Source organism: Schistocerca gregaria, chromosome 11 (assembly GCF_023897955.1).
Source record: "Schistocerca gregaria isolate iqSchGreg1 chromosome 11, iqSchGreg1.2, whole genome shotgun sequence".
In the NCBI taxonomy this organism is placed as follows: domain Eukaryota; kingdom Metazoa; phylum Arthropoda; class Insecta; order Orthoptera; family Acrididae; genus Schistocerca; species Schistocerca gregaria.
In genome coordinates, this window is record NC_064930.1 from 59,895,428 (window position 1) to 59,917,592 (window position 22,165).

The 22,165-nt window shown below is 39.5% G+C and overlaps 1 protein-coding gene across 1 annotated transcript in view; it reads right to left on the minus strand.

Moving 5' to 3' along the window:
• The window catches only part of LOC126295019 (protein shuttle craft-like), a 223,599-nt gene that overhangs the window by 111,516 nt on the left and 89,918 nt on the right, over window positions 1-22,165 (minus strand). Inside the window, exon 9 of the mRNA XM_049987271.1 lies at window positions 20,920-21,077. Coding sequence (XP_049843228.1) covers window positions 20,920-21,077 — 158 coding nt within the window. The remainder of the gene's footprint in view (window positions 1-20,919; window positions 21,078-22,165) is intronic.

The window sequence follows — 22,165 nt, forward strand, 5'->3', positions numbered from 1 at the left end:
GCTTTCCATCACGGCTTACCATCTATCGCAACACATGGGAATTTGGGATGTGCAGACTCACTGATCGTATTTCCATTCTGCATGATCAAAATGTGAGCTTTGGCTGAATTGTTACTCAGCAAGTAAATCTGAGTCTTATTGTGATTGAGTAACAATTTATTTCCAACAAGCCACAAAACTATGTTGAATTGCACTAACTGAGACACTGCCTATGTTGTACTCAAGTCTCTTACTATCACATTAATGTCAGGAAAGAGAAATACTATGGGGAATGGCCTTTGGCTGACTTCTCTTAAACGTATGAAAAGGACCAAACAACTGTCGGCTGCTATTCTTATTCCACAATGGTCCGATTTCTGCAGTAATATTTTACGATCAACACAACAAATCTCTATGGCTAAGTCAAAGAGAATGTCTAGTGTTTACAACTTTTTCTTTAATCTGTCCGATACTTCACAGTGAAAAAGAGAATATAGCATTTTCAGTTTTTAAAGCACGTCTAAAACCAGTCTTTACATTTGACAGTGCATTATGTGAGCTGGAATGATCAATTCCCCTCACATGTATAGCTTTTTCAATAACTTTAGCAGACACTGATGGCATAGACATAGATGTAAAATAGTCTACATTACCCCTTTCACAATTGAGTACTTCAATTATCCAGGAAACTGAAGATTTCTGAAAGTAAAATGGCTAAATATTGTGCTAATGTATGCAGCTTAGTGCTTTATTATTCTGCTAGATACCAAAGCACACTTCAAAATCTTTAATGTTCGCTGACGACACAAGAACTACAAAGAAGGATACAAAGTCAATGTTAGCAACACAGCTCGGAGAATAGCTGTGAACCACCTGTAGACGTATTTGGCAAACAGTTAAAGTATTCATCTCACAGGGTCTCATTATGTAATGTCAAAGAAGTAATGATGACCTTTCAGCTCCAAAAGTAGACATTAATGATCCTACAGTAAATTCAGCATACAGTGTACCAACTCATAGGGGTCCGGATGGGTAACAAGTCGAAATGGAGCCAACTCGTCTATATTACACGGTACCTGCCAAGGGGAAGGTTACCAGGAGAAAAGGATTGAATAATCAACGAAAGGATAATGTTCTACGAGTCGGGGAGTGGAATGTCAGAAGCTTGAACGTGGTAGGGAAGCTAGAAAATCTGAAAAGGGAAATGCAAAGGCTCAATCTAGATATAGTAGGGGTCAGTGAAGTGAAGTGGAAGGAAGACAAGGCTTTCTGGTCAGATGAGTATCGGGTAATATCAACAGCAGCAGAAAATTGTATAACAGGTGTAGGATTCGTTATGAATAGGACGGTAGGGCAGAGGGTGTGTTACTGTGAACAGTTCAGTGACCGGTTTGTTCTAATCGGAATCGACAGCAGACCAACACCGACAACGATAGTTCAGGTATACATGCCGACGTCGCAAGCTGAAGATGAACAGATAGAGAAAGTGTATGAGGATATTGAAAGGGTAATGCAGTATGTAAAGGGGTACGAAAATCTAGTAGTCATAGCGACTGGAATGCAGTTGTAGGGGAAGGAGTAGAAGAAAAGGTTACAGGAGAATATGGGCTTGGGACAAGGAATGAAAGAGGGGAAAGACTAATTGAGTTCTGTAACAAGTTTCAGCTAGTAATAGCGAATACTCTGTTCAAGAATCACAAGAGGAGGTACACTTGGAAAAGGCCGGGAGATACGGGAAGATTTGAATTAGATTACATTACGGTCAGACAGAGATTTCGAAATCAGATACTGGATTGTAAGGCGTACCCAGGAGCAGATATAGACTCGGATCACAATATAGTAGTGATGAAGAGTAAGCTGAAGTTCAAGACATTAGTCAGGAAGAATCAATACGCCAAGAAGTGGGATACGGAAGTCCGAAGGAATGACGAGGTACGTTTGAAGTTCTCTAACACTATAGATACAGCAATAAGGAATAGTGCAGTAGGCAGCACAGTTGAAGAGGAATGGACATCTCTAAAAAGGGCCATCACAAGAAGTTGGGAAGGAAAACATAGGTACAAAGAAGGTAGCTGCGAAGAAACCGTGGGTAACAGAAGAAATACTTCAGTTGATTGATGAAAGGAGGAAGTACAAACATGTTCCGGGAAAATCAGGAATACAGAAATACAAGTCGCTGAGGAATGAAATAAATAGGAAGTGCAGGGAAGCTAAGACGAAATGGCTGCAGGAAAAATGTGAAGACATCGGAAAAGATATGATTGTCGGAAGGACAGACTCAGCATACAGGAAAGTCAAAACAACCTTTGGTGACATTAAAAGCAACGGTGGTAACATTAAGAGTGCAACGGAAATTCCACTGTTAAATGCAGAGGAGAGAGCAGATAGGTGGAAAGAATACATTGAAAGCCTCTATGAGGGTGAAGATTTGTCTGATGTGATATAAGAAGAAACAGGAGTCGATTTAGAAGAGATAGGGGATCCAGTATTAGAATCGGAATTTAAACGAGCTTTGGAGGACTTACGGTCAAATAAGGCATAAGGGATAGATAACATTCCATCAGAATTTCTAAAATCATTGGGGGAAGTGGCAACAAAACGACTATTCACGTTGGTGTGTAGAATATATGAGTCTGGCGACATACCATCTGACTTTCGTAAAAGCATCATCCACACAATTCCGAAGATGGCAATAGCAGACAAGTGCGAGAATTATCGCACAATCAGCTTAACAGCTCATGCATCAAAGCTGCTTACAAGAATAATAGACAGAAGAATGGAAAAGAAAATTGAGAATGCGCTAGGTGACGATCAGTTTGGCTTTAGGAAAAGTAAAGGCACGAGAGAGGCAATTCTGACGTTACAGCTAATAATGCAAGCAAGGCTCAAGAAAAATCAAAACACGTTTATAGGGTTTGTCGACCTGGAAAAAGCATTCGACAATATAAAATGGTGCAAGCTGTTCGAGATTCTGAAAAAAGTAGGGGTAAGCTATAGGGAGAGATGGATCATATACAATATGTACAACAACCAAGAGGGAATAATAAGAGTGGACGATCAAGAACGAAGTGCTCGTATTAAGAAGGGTGAAAGACAAGGCTGTAGTCTTTCACCCCTACTCTTCAATCTGTGCATCGAGGAAGCAATGATGGAAATAAAAGAAAAGTTCAGGAGTGGAATTAAAATACAAGGTGAAAGGATATCAATGATACGATTCGCTGATGACATTGCTATCCTGAGTGAAAGTGAAGAAGAATTAAATGATCTGCTGAACGGAATGAACAGTCTAATGAGTACACAGTATGGTTTGAGATTAAATCGGAAAAAGACAAAGGTAATGAGAAGTAGTAGAAATGAGAACATCGAGAAACTTATCAGTATTGATGGTCACAGTCAATGAAGTTAAGGAATTCTTCTACCTAGGCAGTAAAATAACCAATGACGGACGGAGCAAGGAGGACATCAAAAGCAGACTCGCTATGGCAAAAAAGGCATTTCTGGCCAAGAGAAGTCTACTAATATCAAATACCGGCCTTAATTTGAGGAAGAAATTTCTGAGGATGTACGTCTGGAGTACAGCATTGTATGGTAGTGAAACATGGACTGTGGGAAAACCGGAACAGAAGAGAATCCAAGCATTTGAGATGTGGTGCTATAGACGAATGTTGAAAATTAGGTGGACTGATAAGGTAAGGAATGAGGAGGTTCTACGCAGAATCGGAGAGGAAAGGAATATGTGGAAAACAGTGATAAGGAGAAGGGACAGGATGATAGGACATCTGCTAAGACATGATGGGATGACATCCATGGTACTAGAGGGAACTATAGAGGGCAAAAACTGTAGAGGAAAACAGGGATTGGAATACGTCAAGCAAATAATTGAGGACGTAGGTTGCAAGAGCTACTCTGAGATGAAGAGGTTGGCACAGGAAAGGAATTCGTGGCGGGCCGCATCAAACCAGTCAGTAGACTGATGACCCCCCCCTCCCCCAAAAAAAAAAAAAAAAAACAAACCTGTTGCAGTCTCTGAGGCAACAAAGATTAAAATGCTATCATAATCTACTCATTAAGAAGTATAGCATCGTGTTAAAACTTTAACACAGTAAGATAATTATCACAGTAAGATAATTATCACAGTAAGATAATTATCACAGTAAGATAATTATCACAGTTAGAAGCTGTAAATTTGCCTTGTGGCAGCAAAACTGACAGCCCCCAAGTAGGCGCTCTTCATCCACTCAGTATGTGAGAATGGGGACACTTAAAAACTTCCGACAAAGTTTACACAGACTTTCAAATATTCAAATCTTTACAAAAATTTCTCTCATTGACACCCCCCACAAAATGGCAAAAAAAAAAATTGTTTATTTCCTATTACATTTTCACTTTTTGTGGAGTTGAACTTCAGGATCAGGTAATAAGTTTTAATTTGTAACTTCGTTACTACAAACTGCATTCATAACACAGTTTGCAGACGGTATCCACATATACTACCAAATGTATATGCAACATTATATCACTGTACCACACACAAAAGTGTGAAAAAGTAGCTTTTGCTTAAAATGGCGTGCGGCAGAACTTCCGAGATAGGGCACAACTTTAATTTTACTATTTCTCTATTGCTAACTGTATTCGGATACAACAGTGGCTCGATATTGGGCTGGGTGGGAACCTGACTGCAAGTAGGTTAATCAGGTTTCCAGCTGACCGCACCACCACAATGGAGGTGCCCCATATTGTGCACCTACTTCTACATCGTTACTCAGTGACCTCAGTAGTCATTAGGCATCGAGGGGCAGCAGAATGGGGCACTTCACGTAACTCACGGACTTCTAATGTGGTCAGGTCACTTGTGTCGTACATCGGCGTATGAGATTTCCACACTACTAAATATCCCTAGGTCCACTGTTACCAATGTGATAGTGAGGTGCAAATGTGAAGGGACGCGTACAGCACAAAAGCGTACAGGCCGACCTCGTCTGTTGACAGTAGAAGAGGATCATAATGTGTAATAGGCAGACACCTATCCAGACCATCACACAGTAATTCCAAAGTGCATCAGGATCCACTGAAAGTAATATGACAGATAGGTGGGAGGTGAGAAAACTTGGATTTCATGGTCGAGCAGCTGCTCATAAGCCACACATCACACGTAAGTGCCTGGCGGAAGGTTCATCGAACCATTTTCATACTACTTCTGTACCGTTTCACTCTTGATTGGCACGTGGGAAAAAGGAACACCTAAATCTTTCCATTAGAGCTATGATTTCTCTCATTTTATTATGATGATCATTTCTCCCTAAGTAGGTGGGTGTCAAAAAATATTTTCACATTTGGAAGAGAAAGTTGGCAATTGAAATTTCATAAATAGATCTCGCCACAAAGAAAACCGCCTTTGTTACGGTAACTGCCATGCCAACTCGCGTATCACATCAGTGACACACTCACCCTATTGCGCGATCACACTAAACCCGCTGCTTTTCTTTGCACTTTTTTGATGTCCTCCATCAGTCCTACCCGGTAAGGATCCCACACCGCGCAGCAATATTCCAGCAGAGGATGGACAAGTGTAATGTAGGCTCTCTCTTTAGTGGGTTTGTCGCAAATTCTAAGTGCTCTGCCAACAATGCGCAGTCTCTGTTTCGCCTTCCTCACAATATTATCTATGTGGTCTTTCCAATTTAAGTTGGTCATAATTGTAATTGTAATTCCTAGGTATTTAGTCGAATTGACAGCCCTGTACAGATGACTTCAGGCTTCTGAGAATGCATTAGAAGGTGCCACATTTTGATCAAATTTTATATACTGCAGTGTTTCAAACAATGAAAACCCAGGTTGGAATATCTACAACATCAGCAGGAAAAGAACAGACTGCTGCTCACCGTGAAGATGACACACTGAGTTGCATGCAGGAAAGACTGTTACACATTTAGTTTTGGGGCAAAGCCTTATTTTTTTTTTAAAAAAAAAACAACACTGAATTGAAGGAGCAAGTTTGAGGAGATGGAAGCGATGGCATAGTAGGGGGTGGGGGAAGAGAAGAGGGCCTGTCTGGGGGTGTGTGCAGGGACTAAGAGGCATGACAAGACTGCCACCAGGTACAGTGTTAGGAGACTGTGGTACAGAAATGGTAGGGGAAAGGAGAGGAACAGTCAGGGGGAAAGAGGGGAGGGAGGGATGGTAGGTGCACTGGCAGAGGTTAACACACAATGACGATGAGGGTATGTAAATAGTCGGGTGGTTACAGAACAGAGGAGTTGGGGTTGTTTGAGAAAGTATACCAGACAGCAAGGTCATCGGTCTCATCGGATTAAGGAAGGACGGGGAAGGAAGTTGGCCGAGCCCTTTCAAAGGAACCATCCCGGCATTTGCCTGGAGTGATTTAGGGAAATCACGGAAAACCTAAATCGGGATGCCGGAGGTGGGATTGAAGTCGTCCTCCCGAATGAGAGTCCAGTGTCCAACTGCTGCGCAACCTCGAGGACAGAGGAGGTGGAAACTGTCAGGTAGAGGGTGTGGGAACCGTAGGATGAGGCAAGGATCATTGTGAATGCAGATAATGTGTTGTAAGGTAACTCCCATCTGTGCAGTTCAGAAAAGCTGGTGTTGGGGAGGATGGTCTGGACACTCCAAGTTGATTGGTAGTCACACCTTAAAAAAAAAAAAAGAGAGAGAGAGAGAGAGAGAGAGAGAGAGAGAGAGAGAAGAAGAAGCTGTGCAATGATTGCAGCAGAGCTGGCATATGACATGGCTGCTTTCACAGGTGGCCTGGCTCTGATGGGGTAAGAGAAGCCTGTGATAGGAGTGGAATATGAAGGGCTGGGTGGGTGGATTGGACAGGTCTTTCACCCAGATCCTCTGCTGTTCCTGATTTACATAAATGATCTAGGTGATAATCTGAGCCGCCCCCTTAGATTGTTTGCAGATGACGCTGTAATTTACCGTCTAGTAAAATCATCAGACAATCAATTCCAATTACAAAATGATCTAGAGAGAATTTCTGAATTGTGTGAAAAATGGCAGTTGGCACAAATCTACGGGCTGTAAATTCGACTAAATACCTAGCAATTACCACTACATGCAACTTAAATTGGAAAGACCACATAGGTAATATTGCAGGGTAGGCGAAACAAAGACTGCGTTTTTTGGCAGAGCACTTAGAAGATGCGACAAACCCACAAAAGAGACAGCCTAGGTTACACTTGTCCGTTCTCTGCTGGAATATTGCTGCACAGTGTGGGATCCTTACCAGGTAGGATTAATGGAGGCCATTGAAAAAGTGCAAAGAAGGGCAGCTCGTTTCGTGTTATCGCGCAATAGGGGTGAGTGTGTCACTGATATGATACACGAGTTGGGGTTGTAATTATTGAAACATAGGCGGTTTTCTATACCGCAACACCTATTTAAAAAATTTCAATTACCAACCTTTTCTTTGAAATGCAAAAATATTTTGTTGACACCCACCCACCTAAAGAGAAATGATCATTATAATAAAATAAGAGAAATCAGAGCTCTAACGAAAAGATTTAGGGGTTCCTCTTTCCCCCACACGCCATTCGAGAGTGGAACGGTAGAGAAGTAGTATGAAAATGGTTCGATGAACCCTCTGCCAGGCACTTAAGTGTGAATTGCAGAGTAAACATGTAGACGTAGAGATACTATCCATGTGGTAACAGGATGGGATTGAGAGTGGCAAAGAGATGAACTTGTTGTGGGGGTTGGCCACATCAGGAGTGGTGGGAAGGGTCTTGGGTACGATGTCCCTCATGTTGGGGCATGATAGATATTCAAAGCCCTGACAAAGGATGTGGTTCAGTTGTCTCAGTCCAGGTAGGTGTTGGGGATGAAGGGGACATTCCCCTGTAACCGGTTCTTGGGGGGTGGCAGAAGGTTGCGACTGACAGGGGTAACAGCATGGGATATCTGTTTACTTTCCGGTCAGTAGCAATCTATTCTTTTTGTTGTAAGTGTGTGTGTTTCTGACATCTGAACAACAACAACAACAACACTAATAATAATGCATATTAAACACTTTTTGTATCAATTACTATTGAATTTTTATCAATTACATATTTCATATTTATTGTGCAACCACCAGGTGTGACATAGGATCTGAATGAAGTTCTAGGAATTACTAAATATCATAACTGTAACATTAGTGATGCATTTCTATGCAGTTTCTATGTTATACGTAACATTCAGTCATAACTTAAACTTTATTGAGAAAACATTGTATTCTTAAATCTGAACTGGTCTTTAAGTAATTTACATTTTTACAGTCATCTTAAGTACAGAAACGTAGCAGTAAATTTTCGTATATGTTGCGGATTGAAAACCCATGAAGTCAAGATCGCACATGAAACCATCTTTACTTAGATGGCTTACTACTTCGGCTAGTACTCTAATCATCTTCAGATCATAAGACATTCTTAGTTAGCGTTGGCACCATTATGGGTTCACACATCGTTAAGATCTTTCTTCAAATGACAACATCCATACATAACAATTAAAATAATTTCATTTGTGGCCAGTGTAATTGAACGATGGTCAAAAAACAAAGGTGTTTGCATTACAGCTTAGTAACTGACAATCAGTATTTTAATCGTTCCGTAACAGATTATCATACATCTGAACTGTGATAAAGACGTAATGGGAATTTATTATTTTCAAATGCTTTAGACACCACATTTTCAAAGAAATGTTTATCTTATTGGTACACATGGTCCTGAAGTATATTTGCGATTTCAGCTGTTTTCTATTATTGATAGTTGAAAATATTGTGTACGATTTCGAGTGCTAGGCAAACTATTACTTTAAAAAAATGTGAATCAAAGAATTTGCATTAAATTTTGCTCCAAAATGGAATAAAGTGCTGCAACACATTTAAAATGTTGACTGTGGTTTCTAGTAAATCTATGTGTAGGACAAGAGTTAGCATTTAGAAACAGAAGCCATTTTTTATTTCAAACCACTATCATTTTTACACTTTTACAAGCATCTGTGGTTTTTTTAATTATTAAGTAATGGGTTGCCCTGGATCTTTCTAATAAGAACCTTTTAGTTCAGTACACACTGAACTGTAAATTAAAACCACGATCACCTAGCTGAATGTATTCCTTACTATATTTATAATGATTCAAAGTTATTGGTTACAAATTAAAAAGCCCTCAGTTTTTGAATAGCATTTTTCCAAAGGAGGAGTGATTTCTCAGCCTTAATATATATTTTTTTGCTATTACACTACACAGTGTAGTTTCTTTTTATAGTGTGTCACTGGTGAGAAGGTTCCACTTAAAAAATACACCATTTTAAAAATGAATCTTTTGAATTTTTTATTTCTTTGGCCTGCAGTATCTTTGTTAGGGGACCAGATAAACATCAGAAAATAGACACTTAATAGACATTTATGATATCAAACTTCAGCATAAATTTCATCTTTGAGATTCAATGGGAAGTTACAGAAAAAAAGTTACAAATATGAGTAAAAATACGTTCTGAATTATCTCGACTAATAGGATAAAGTATATCTTTTATATGATTTAAAAACACAAGAAATTAAAGTAACGAAGATTATTTGTTGAAGCAATCCTCTGCCGAGTGTTTCAGCAGGCTAGCAGACAGCATCTCCAAGTCTGTACAGGCTCACAGACAAGCCTGTGCAAGTCTTGCATGTTGTCTTTTCCCTTCCACAAACATATTCACTCCCATTCAGTTAACAATGAGCTGTTGAGGTGTGTATAATAATTGAGTCTCAGTGTTCATATTAATGAAGCTCGCCATAGAAGTGTGTCTGGAATGTTTCCTAAACACATTACTTTCACTGAAGACTACAGTGAAGTGAGAAAAATTGTCGTTTTACTTACGAGTTGGTTAAGAGATTAACTCAACTTGCAAGTGCCATGAAATTAAATTCTTAAAGAAATTTCATCACCTCTTTGGCCACTTTTGCTTCGACACTTAGGAAACATAAGAAACCTATCAGAAAAAGTCTGAGAGAAAAACTACTTCATCGTTCCAGAATGAGATTTTCAGTCTGCAGCGGAGTGTGCGCTGATATGAAACTTCCTGCCAAATTAAAACTGTGTGCCCGACCGAGACTTGAACTCGAGACCTTTGCCTTTCGCGGGCAAGAGCTCTACCATCTGAGCTACCGAAGCACGACTCACGCCCGATACTCACAGCTTTACTTCTGCCAGTACCTCGTCTCCTACTTTCCAAACTTTACAGAAGCTCTCCTGCGAACCCAGGATACTGGCAGAAGTAAAGCTGTGAGTACTGGGCGTGAGTTGTGCTTCGGTAGCTCAGATCGTAGAGCTCTTGCCCGCGAAAGGCAAAGGTCCCGAGTTCGAGTCTCGGTCGGGCACACAGTTTTAATCTGCCAGGAAGTTTTACATCATCGTTATTCTAAAAATAGAAGAACTTTTATCAATATAATACTAGGAAGGTCATTGTGTGCAACACGTTTTTCTAAGATGTTTATCATTAACAAAGAAAGGAATCGTGACATTTCAACATAGAATTTTGTAGCTCATCAGAAGCTATTACAAAAAAAGTGAATTTAGCTTATGAAATCTTTGGTGTATTGTGGTGTTTTGAGAATTTCGGGGTAAATTCTAGAAACAATTGGCCCTCCATTGCCTCAAACATCCGATATTTTAATGATGAGAGACGGAGAGCCTTTTTACTGAGCCAAGCATGTCTGTGTGTGCAGGAAGGACAGCTGTCACGAAGAGCCAGGATGTGTGTCAGACGAGCGGCCCCAAAAAGTGATTACAAGCAGAAGTTATATCAAAAAGTCAAAGAGTATCTGGATAAGTTCCATGGTGTGTGGTGTCATGAGGATTGTTAAAGAGACAGATGAAGAGAGTATTATATAGAAATACTTACTTTCTGTCTTGTGTCTGCATGAGACAGAACATATGTAGCTGCATGAATGTTCAGTGAATTCTAACATATATCTTGGAACCAGTTGGCTTGCTGGAGTCTCTACATAACTGTTACTTTGGGACTAGAGTTGAAAATATATTGTTGTTTAACTGACAAGGGTCAACGTGTACATAATTTGTTGCAAGAATATAGATCTGGTTAATAATATTCGTCCAAGAAAGCGTTAGGGTATCTGCAAGTAAAATTAGAAAACTACTTTAAGGAAAAAGGCCTTTTGCATTGAATTCAAAAACTGAGAAAGTGGCAACTACTGTCAAACAGAATTTGGAAGTTTCATTTCAAAGGCAAAATTACAATAAACCAGATGGAAGTACTAAAAATTCTCCAACCGAATTATGAATTGACTTCAAGAAGAATCTAATAATTCCAATCCCAAAGCAAGCAGGTGTTGACAGACGTGAAAATTACCGAACTATCAGTTTAATAAGTCACAGCTGCAAAATACTAACGCGAATTCTTTACAGACAAATGGAAAAACTGGTAGAAACCGACCTCGGGGAAGATCAGTTTGGATTCTGTAGAAATGTTGGAACACGTGAGGCAATACTGACCCTACGACTTATCTTAGAAGCTAGATTAAGGAAAAGCAAACCTAGGTTTCTAGCATTTGTAGACTTAGAAAAAGGTTTTGACAATGTTGACTAGAATACTCTTTCAAATTCTGAAGGTGGCAGGGGTAAAATACAGGGAGCGAAAGGCTATTTACAATTTGTACAGAAACCAGATGGCAGTCATAAGAGTCGAGGGGCATGAAAGGGAAGCAATGGTTGGGAAGGGAGTGAGACAAGGTGGTAGCCTCTCCCTGATGTTATTCAATCTGTGTATTGAGCAAGCAGTGGAGGAAACAAAAGAAAAATTTGGAGTAGGTATTAAAATCCATGGAGAAGAAATAAAAACTTTGAGGTTCGCCAATGACATTGTAATTCTGTCAGAGACAGACAAAGGACCTGGAACAGCAGCTGAATGGAATGGATATAAGATGAACACCAACAAAAGCAAAACAAGAATAATGGAATGTAGTTGAATTAAGTCGGGCGATGGTGAGGGAATTAGATAAGAAATGAGACACTTAAAGTAGTAAAGGAATTTTGCTATTTGGGGAGCAAAATAACTGATGATGGTCGAAGTAGAGACGATATAAAATGTAAACTGGCAATGGCAAGGAAAGCGTTTCTGAAGAGGAGAAATTTGTTAACATCGAATATAGATTTATGTATCAGGAAGTCGTTTCTGAAAGTATTTGTTTGGAGTGTAGCCATGTATGGAAGTGGAACGTGGACGATAACTAGTCTGGACAAGAAGAGAATAGAAGCTTTCGAAATGTGGTGCTACAGAAGAATACTGAAGATAAGGTGGATAGATCACGTAACTAATGAGGAGGTGTTGAATAGGATTGGGGAGAAGAGAAGTTTGTGGCACAACTTGACCAGAAGAAGGGATCGGTTGGTAGGACATTTACTGGGGCATCAAGGTATCACAAATTAAGTATTGGAGGGCAGCGTAGAGGGTAAAAATCGTAGAGGGAGACCAAGAGATGAAAACACTAAACAGATTCAGAAGGATGTAGGTTGCAGTAGGTACTGGGAGATGAAGAAGCTTGCACAGGATAGAGTAGCATGGAGAACTGCATCAAACCAGTCTCAGGACTGAAGACCACAACAACAACAACAACAACAACAACAAAAACAACAACAACAACAACAACAAATTCTTTGAGTTCAGCAAAAGTTAGAGATGAATTTAATCTGTCAGAACATTTGGTTAAATTAGCAAGACAGACTGTAGAGGAGCAGGGAATTTTACCTGCATTGTGAAAGAAAGATGAATCTAATTTCATAGATGAAAACATGACTGAAAAGGGTATACGGTTTTATGAAGATGACAATAACAGTTGTTTGATGCTTGGCAAAAAAGATTATGCTTTTGTGGAAGAAAATTATACAAGATTCAGAGACAAAAAAGGTTAACATTGTTTAATTTAAATGCACTATTCACTGAATCCAAAAAAGAAAGTCCTGACATTAGAATTGGAAGGTTGAAATTTTGCGAATTTAGACCGAAATGGTGTATTGTTGCAGGGACCTGGCGCATATAATGTTTGTGTTTGTAGCACCAGAATATGAAGTTGATTATAGATGGGGGGGTCAATCTTTAAAGTTGATTATAAAGACCTTTTCAAAGTCATGGTTTGCAATATTGACAGTTGAGGTTGTATGATCATAGGAAAATGTCAAAACTGTCCAGGCAAACAAGTTTTACTTGACATATTTGAAGAATCTGCCTAAGACAATTTGATGCCTGAAAATATAGAATACAAACAATGGGTAACAAGAGAGATGGAAAAGGCGAAAATTACAAAACCACATGAGAAGAGCTGTTTGAAATGTTGATAGCTAACATTCAAAACATGAAGATGCATCATTTTATTGCCAAACCTCAGGGTAAATTTCTATTGAAAACATGAAAATGCATTATTTTATTTCTAAAGCTAAAGGTAAATTTCTGAAAGACAAAAAGCAAATGTTGGCAGTTGATGAATGCTTAGCTCTTGTTGACGTTTCTGAAAATTATTCCTTTATTGTTCAAGATGAAGGACAAGCCCTTGTGATTCACTGGGTACACAGGTGACAGGTAATCCATTTGTATTCTATTATAAAGATAAAAATAATCTAAAGAGTCACAGTTTTGTGTCTTAAGTGACTAAGTCAAAGACAACACTACAGCAATGCACGTTTTTCAATCACAATTAACACACTACATAAAACAGAACCATCCTTCCATTAACAAACTGATCCACTTTTCTGATGGTGCTGGAAGCAAATATAAGAACAAAAATTATAAAACATTCTTTCACAAATAAGACTTAACTTGAAGCTGAATGGCACTTTCTTGAATCATGCCATAGGAAGAACGCATGACAGCATTGGGGGTACAACAAAAGAGCCGTTACAAAAGTTACTCTGCAGCAGACCAATGAAACATTCAAATTCTGTAAAGAACAGGTAAAAGGAGTTATCTATGTTTTTGTAAAATGTGAGGAAATGCAAGAATTCTATGCCAATGTCTTGGAGAAAAGATTCAATACTTGTCAGTAGATTAAAGGCACCTAATCATTTCATTGTTTTATATCTCTGTCACAGAAATTGCTCAAGTTTAAGTTCACATCAACACCTCTTGATAGTGAACTTTATCAGTGTGGAAAGCTTGTTCCACTGACACTTCAAAATAAGGACATCGTGGCTCATGTTTAGGATGAGCAGTTGTGGTTTGCCGAAGCTGATAATACCGATTGTCAAAACCAAGACATGCATGTTAAATTTTGCTGCTCACCAGACCAAAGATCTCGTTTAAAAAACTTGAAAAGGATGTCTGTTAAAAATGTACTGAAGAAGCTGTCTCCACAAATTTGCAACTGCAACTGGGCAAACTCTTAACCTAATGGGCTAACTGAGTGAGGAAATTTCTTTTTCCTTCGATGCACAACATAGTAAAAACAAATAATCTGAAAATTGTAATTTATACTGAAGTTTGATATCATAAAGATCTATTAAGTGTGTAATTTTCTGATTTTTATGTGGTCCCCTAAAAAGATACTGCAGACCAAAGAAAGAAAAAATTCAAAAAATTCCTTTTTAAAATGGTGTATTTTTCAAGTGTAAGCTTCTCACCAGTGATACACTATAAAAAGTAACTATAATGTGTCGTTTAAAAGCACTAAGAATCTTAAGGCTGAGAAATTAGTCCTCCTTTGGAAAAATACTGTTCAAAAACTGAGGTTTCTTTTAAATTTGTGACCAATAACTTTGAGTTTACAAACCTCCAGTGACTGCCGCAATTTTCTTCTTCTTATCATCCATACTTTCTAATGTTTAAATTATATTCAAAGTGCCAAAATGTACTAGAATAAATAAAATGTCTATAAAACACTACACAGTACAATTTACTTGTGGTGAGATAGTTGCAGTTCCTGAAATCCATCACCCGTGGCCATTGGCCTGCCATAGAGCACCACAGTCCTGGGTGCTCGGATAAACCACGAAAACCCGTCATATTATGCCACACACAAACAGACCAAGACTGCAGGCAAATCGGTGAGACTAGATCCGATGGGCAGGGCTTGCCCATTAGTGGGAAATGATGGGCTTCAGATCAGCAGGCCGGATCCTTAAGAGATACCCACAGAAATGGCCTACGGTTTTGGCCCTTTGTGAAAGTCCTGTGGCCAGCTATTCATGCGTCACAGACACCATGTTGATGAAATGAGGCTGCATTGATCAATCCGTGTAACAGATAACTTGCGCAAATACTCTGAGAATCAACACTAATAAGGACAGGTAGCAACTCACCGTAAAGCTGATCGCTGAGCCACAGACAGGCACATAGAAAAGACAAACACATTTTCACAACTAAATTTTCGGCCATACCCTTTGTCAGAAAACAAAAGCATACACACATTCACACAGTCACTCAGACACAACTCGTGCACGGATGGCCACCATATCCGGCTGCTGTGTCAACAATCTCCGAGATCCAAACAACCACTCCTCCCTGCCTCTCGTTGGTAGCCGCTAGGCTAGTGTCGATAAGTGGTGGCAGCAGTGACTGCGAGCTGAGGGGGGTGGTAGGAAGGGGAGAAGCAGTAGGAATGAGGGAGTAGGGAAGCGGCGCACATGCTCAGCTGCAACCAGCCCGGCCCGTGATACCGCATGACGTATCAGTAAATAAACCATTTCGTCTACTGAGACAAAAATGAGATTTTTCCAGTGATTTCCCCCCCCCCCCCCCCCCCCCCTCCCCTCCAAATTTCCTATTTACAGAACTTGTGGCTACTCTGAAAGAAGATAGTGTGTGTGATCTTGACTCCATCTGTTTTCAATACCAAACACATACAAAAAATTTACAACAGACTGTGTATCTCCTGGTTAACAATGTTAATAAATTTAAGTTTCTAATTAGCAGAGCTGTAGTCAACAAATATCAGTTACTCAGTTTTGAATTTTGGAACCATAGGGGTAAGTATTGCTTGGCACAAAGACCATGTGACATCTACTGACACATGTTTGAAACACTTTCTCCATCATTTTGCATCGGGGTCAAGTCTAAGGACATGCTACTGAATACCGAGACCACAACAGCACTGAAAATGTGTTCTGTGAAAACAATGGCACTTAATACCTTAAATTTGTACTATTAATTTAATAATCGTTCAATCGGGAAATGTCGTTATTTCTACAATATTTCACATGTGACTGGTTGCAGTGATCTATTTTTTTTTTATGCTTACTTAGTATGCAGTCATGATATTTTACAATATCAATACTGGGTAAGCTTAATAAATGATGCGAAACTTAAATCTGGATGGCCACGCATCTTACCATCCTGTTTATTGTTTGTACCATATCCTCTTTACTTAGGAGTAAATCATCATCATCATCATCATCATCATCATCACCACCATCACCATCACCATCATCACCACCATCACCATCACCATCACCATCACCATCACCATCACCATCACCATCACCATCACCATCACCATCACCATCATTTAAGACTGATTACGCCTTTCAGCGTTCAGTCTGGAGCATAGCCCCCTTATAAAATTCCTCCATGTTCCCCTATTCAGTGCTAACATTGGTGCCTATTCTGATGTTAAACCTATTACTTCTCCTTGGTCTGCCCCGACTCCTCCTACCCTCTACTGCTGAACCCATGAGTCTCTTGGGTAACCTTGCTTGTCCCATGGGTGTAACATGACCCCACCATCTAAGCCTGTTCGCCCTGGGTTCCTGTAGTCATGTCCTAGTTCATGAACCACGGGCAACGTACGAGTGGCCAAGTAAGTGGTCCCGACAGACGGGACACCAGTTACTTTGGAATAAGGCTGGGCATCTCGGACATATTCTGAGTCGTGGTCACCTTTGTGCCCAAACGCCAAAGACTACCAAATCCACCGGTTAGTCCCTCAACCATTAGGGGTAAAACCCAATGGGACTTGGGGCAAGTAAGGCTAGCAACCTGCTTCCCTGGTACTTTAAATATGATGCTGGCAACAATCAGAGCAAAATGCCTCGGACCTTTGGAGGCGACGGAGTCCCACCTCTAACTGACAAACCAGGGACTCCTACGATATGACTTAGGAGTAAATGTAAATAAAAAAAAATAAAAAAAAAAACCACAGCTGCATTTAAGGTACATTTATCATGAAGCAACCACTTTCATTCTAAATGAATATCTCAGGTGACACTGAAAATTCACCAAGTCTCCGCAACTAATTCTCAGAAAGTAGCAGAACTTTTCCATGATCACAACTCAAAAATGTCTGATCATCATACATAAAGCCAAAGACACATTCCGGAATACGACATGCATACTGAAACACTTGGTTGACCCCCTGGTACGACCGCAGCCAGCAGTACAAGGTCTGTTAAAAAAAAATTCCGCAACTTTTTCCACAAAATTTACTAATAGTGCATGGTCTCCTTTGAAATACCCTCTTCTACAATTGATACACCAATCCCAGCGACATTCCCACTTCAGGAAGCATCCCTGATATGCCTCTTGCTGGCTTGCACAAAGCGCCACCTGCGAATTTTCTTTTGTGTCGTCTATTGTTGCAAATCCCCATCCCAGGGATGAATGTGTGGATGCATTATTGTGATGCAAGAGTCATGAATTGTCTCGCCACATTTCAGGCTGTTTCCTTCTCACATTTTCTCGCAGGTGTCGGAACATGTCCTGATAGTACCAGTTTGTCCCTCTGGTACAAATTCGTGATAAAGTAATCCTTCGAAGTCAAAGAAAACTACCAGGGCGGCTCTGACATTTGACCTGACGAGCTTTTTAGGCCTTGAGAACCACATCTCACCACCAGTTATGATTCTATTACAGAAAATGTTCTCGTTTGCATGATCCAAAAGTTCGTCACAGATTGGGAGGTGAAGTTCATCCTGGTTTTGACTCTTAAGCCGTGGGACGAATCTGGCAGCTACGTGATGCATCCAAGGTGCTGTGTGTCAGGATTTCATGATGTGATCCAACTTAAGTGTTACATTCTTCTGTAATCTGTCAAGACAGTCAGTCTACAATTGGCATGTGCAACTTCACTGATGTTCCTGACATGAGCATCTTCAGTAAGCATCTAAGAGTGTCCTGAACAAGGGTCATCTTCAACTTCCGTCCCGCCATTTTTAAACAGAGTGAACCATTTGTAACACCGAGTATGGCTTAAGCACTCATCACCAAAGGCTCTCTGAATCAATTGCTGCATCTCTGTAAAGGTTTCCTCAAGCTTCACGCAAAATTTAATGCAGACACATTGCTCCTCTGACTCCACCATCTTGAAATTTGTAAACTGTGTGACAATGTTCTACTTATTACAACACTGAACAATAACTAACGCACACACAACAATGAAATTTCTGGCAGTTGCACATTAAAAACACCTGTGTGCACAGATGCCAGCTGCATTTTGCTCCAACACAGTATTGGTGCGAAATTACGAATCTTCCGGAATTTTTTTAAACAGTCCTTGTATGTGCAGTGAACACAACAATATGCTGAGCTATGTTAGACAGGCCTTGCAAGGCTGCTGAAAGAACAGTTTTGGTGAACTTTCAGTGCTGCATGAGGATGGTCATGAATTTTCAGTGTCACCTGAAGATGTTCACTTAGAACGAAACTGGCTGTTGTGTAATAAATGTACCTGAAATACACCCCTGCTGGTCTCTATTAACATTATTATATTACATTACTACACTCTAATATAAAGCAACACTTAGAATATTAATTTGGAGTTATGAAAAGAAAAGGAACTAAAGAAGCTATAATGGCACTATAAATGGCCTTAGAAGAACTGACATGAACTAGAAAATGTATGCAGCATTCTGTGGTTTTACTTATCAAAAGAGTGATGTGTAATCCAACAGAAGAATAATACTGTGCGCAGTATAATAAATTGTTGCATAGGAGGGTAAAAAACATTGTGTCATTTTATTGTTTATTTTTCATGAGGCAATTCGAGTGAAGACACCTGTCTTCAAGGTAGGATGGTATTCCCAAAAACTACAATAACTAACACACACACACACACACACACACACACACACACACAATCTTTGTGGTCATTTGTGCACACTTGACACGAGGTTGGCCCAATCTGAGGAGACAAAGCTCTAATCGGGTACTGATGACGATTGGAAAAAACAATTCATTTAACTTATATACACAAAATACAATACAAACAATGGAAAGAAGCACAAAAGGAATGAAAATTAATGTTAAACAAATACACTGCATTAAATTTGCTGATGATGAAGTGGCATGTGTAGATTATGAGAAGGATATGAACTACATGTTAAAAATTGTGTCCGACACCTTGGACAACCACAAACTGAAAATAAACACTAACAAGACTACAATAACGGTGATAGATGATGGAAAATCCAGGATGGATTGTTACCAATAGGTAATCTTAGCAGACAAGTATGGGCAAATAAAATGCTAATGCAAATAAATTAATTTTGTATCTTTGTAAGCACAATATCATTTGTAATGGATTTTAAAATAATAATTGCAATGTCTACACAAACCTTCAGAAATAAAGAATAATTTATCAGCAAACAACTATATTACTATACAAACAAGAAAGAAAGCCATCAAGACATTTATTTGGAGCATTTTATGTTATGGATGTGAAGGGCTGACACTGGGGAAATGAGGAAAGAATTACAAGCAAGAGAGATGTGGCATGGAGAAGAGCCACACAAATATCATGGACTGACAAGTAGAGTCCCATACTGGTGGGATAAACTTTCTGAAATCATTTATACAGTGGTGTATCAAACACTACTGCCATCCAAGCTGGTGGGCCCTCGATTGCTAGTAATCCCTAAAAAAGTTAACAATTTCACAAGATGCTCTTCAGTTTTAAAACAGTCTTTCAACAAATGGATGTGCAGTGTAAAGTTTAAGGTACAGGCTTCATGTGCTTTGGGAAGTTTTATTCTTAAATCGTTATCGAAATGGCTTTGCTCATTTTCATTTGATTTGGATTAAATGTAATATTTTCATTTATATTTCCTTGGCACGTCATTTTAATCAATGTATTAACTTTAACAATTGCTGTCATTTTTTCTTCCTATCATTCATTTTACATTTGGGATCTTTGTGCATGTGGATTTAATTATTTTTATTCATCTGTCGTAAGATTTACACACATTAATGCTTATTCCACGGATGAATATTTAAATCAAAGAAGGATTTATAAATAAATTAAATTCAAGCAAAATGACGAACAGAAATAATGAACACAGTAGCATGGACAAAAATATAGGTTTATAAAATGGAAGAAATTAAAGCGAAGTTGATATATAAAAATAATGAAGATCTCTTACACAAAGATTCCAAGTGGAAACAATGATAGGAATAAGAAAAATGAGAGCAATTTGAAACTGTCAATATGTTGCTTAGAATGATGTCAAAGAGCAACAGAAATTAAAAAAATTACCCCAATTAATTGAATAGAAGTAATGATCAAAGTCATTTCAAGGAAGATCTAGAAAAAAATCTAAAGAACCTGATGAGATTTGTTCCAACAACCTCTTGCACGTGAGGGCTGTACCTTAATCATTACACTGTTCAATCACTCTATTTAACCTTCCTTTTTTAAAGCTGAAGAGTGTCACATGAAATTCCAAAATCTTTTTCGTCAATAGCTTGCAAATGAAGGCACACCAGGGTGGATGGCTGCAGGGTGCGACTTGGGAGCTTAACCTACACCACTGTACAGAACACTCTCACACTCACACAACTAGAAAAAAATGGCAAAGATGGTGAGAGATTTAAGAATGGATTGATCAACAAGGTGTTGCCTTCATTGCCTGATGATCACAATGACATTCACCTGTGGAGGCAAATAATGAATAAGAGTGTTTAGGAGTGCTTCAGTTGGAAGAGAGAGGGAGGCGGTTTGCCACAACCCTACCCTACCTTTGGTCTCTACCAGCTCGCACCTCCCGCACGGCCCCGGGTGGCAGGTCCGCTCGCAGCGGTGCCGTCCGCAGGACAGGGCGCGGCCGCACGTCGCACCGCACAGCACCTGCTGCCCGCACACCACCAGCCGGCTTTCCCGGCCGCACCCACACGACCTGCAGCATCCGATCACACACCGGTCAAACTTTCCTGCATCCGCAGGTTATTATACAGTGATATCACATACTATCATATACGAGATAGTTCAAGAACATAACAGCTGTTTTTGCATATACAGTGGAGATCAGAATGTATTGAGTATGAGTTGCCCTCTTCACAAACTGAGGCACCTCTCTTACATCACAGGCTTCTTTCGTTCCCGCTGTAGTTCCGCGAGTATCTTGAGTTCAAAATTATGGAGCTGCACTCTCTTCACTCACCAGCTTGTTCTCTTACTGAAGTGTGCAAGAGTGTAAAGCTAATTGTGACATATTGTTAGTACGGGAGATGATGCGTACACCATCTCACTGCTGTAAAGTAATACTGACAAGGAGGTGTAATAACCAACTGTCGGGATCAGATGGCCTCTAAAAAAGCTACATTTTGTGAAATTGTGAAGGGTGTAAGACAAAAATTAATTGATGCAATTGCAAATATGTTTCATTACACAAGGAGCAATTTGCTAATGCAACTTTGAAGTTTTAATTGTTAATTTCATAAATTTGCACTATACTTTTGTTAACTTCATGGTTAAGAACATGTAAATAAGGGGAGCAAAAGGCTCAGAAAAGTTCACAGATGCAGCCACTGAGTTGCACATCAGTGTAATAATCTAATTGTTGTAGCCTATTATGTGCAGTAGGCTCCCACCAAGAAGTTGAGCTGCTTCCCATTAATAAACCAGTATAAAACGACTTGGTACCCGGATTATTTCATGGAATTCTCATAACTAGATCCAGTTTGGAGATGAAACGGACTGGGATTACGACTTCAGCAGCAGCGGCAGGAAGCAGATTACTCCGATGTTACACTGAACTCAGGTACGTACAAGCAATGAACTGAACTTGATATGTCACTGCAGAACTAATTACTAAAAGTGTAATGTTTGGAAACTGTTCTAATAGTAAACATATGTAGTTGTCTCAAAGCTATCTTTGAGTGGAGGCCAGAGTGATCTGTAAGATACCGCTGTGATCACACATTGATGTCTTTGGAACACAAGTATAACAACAAACTTTTCAGATTCTCTGTTTAATCAAATAAT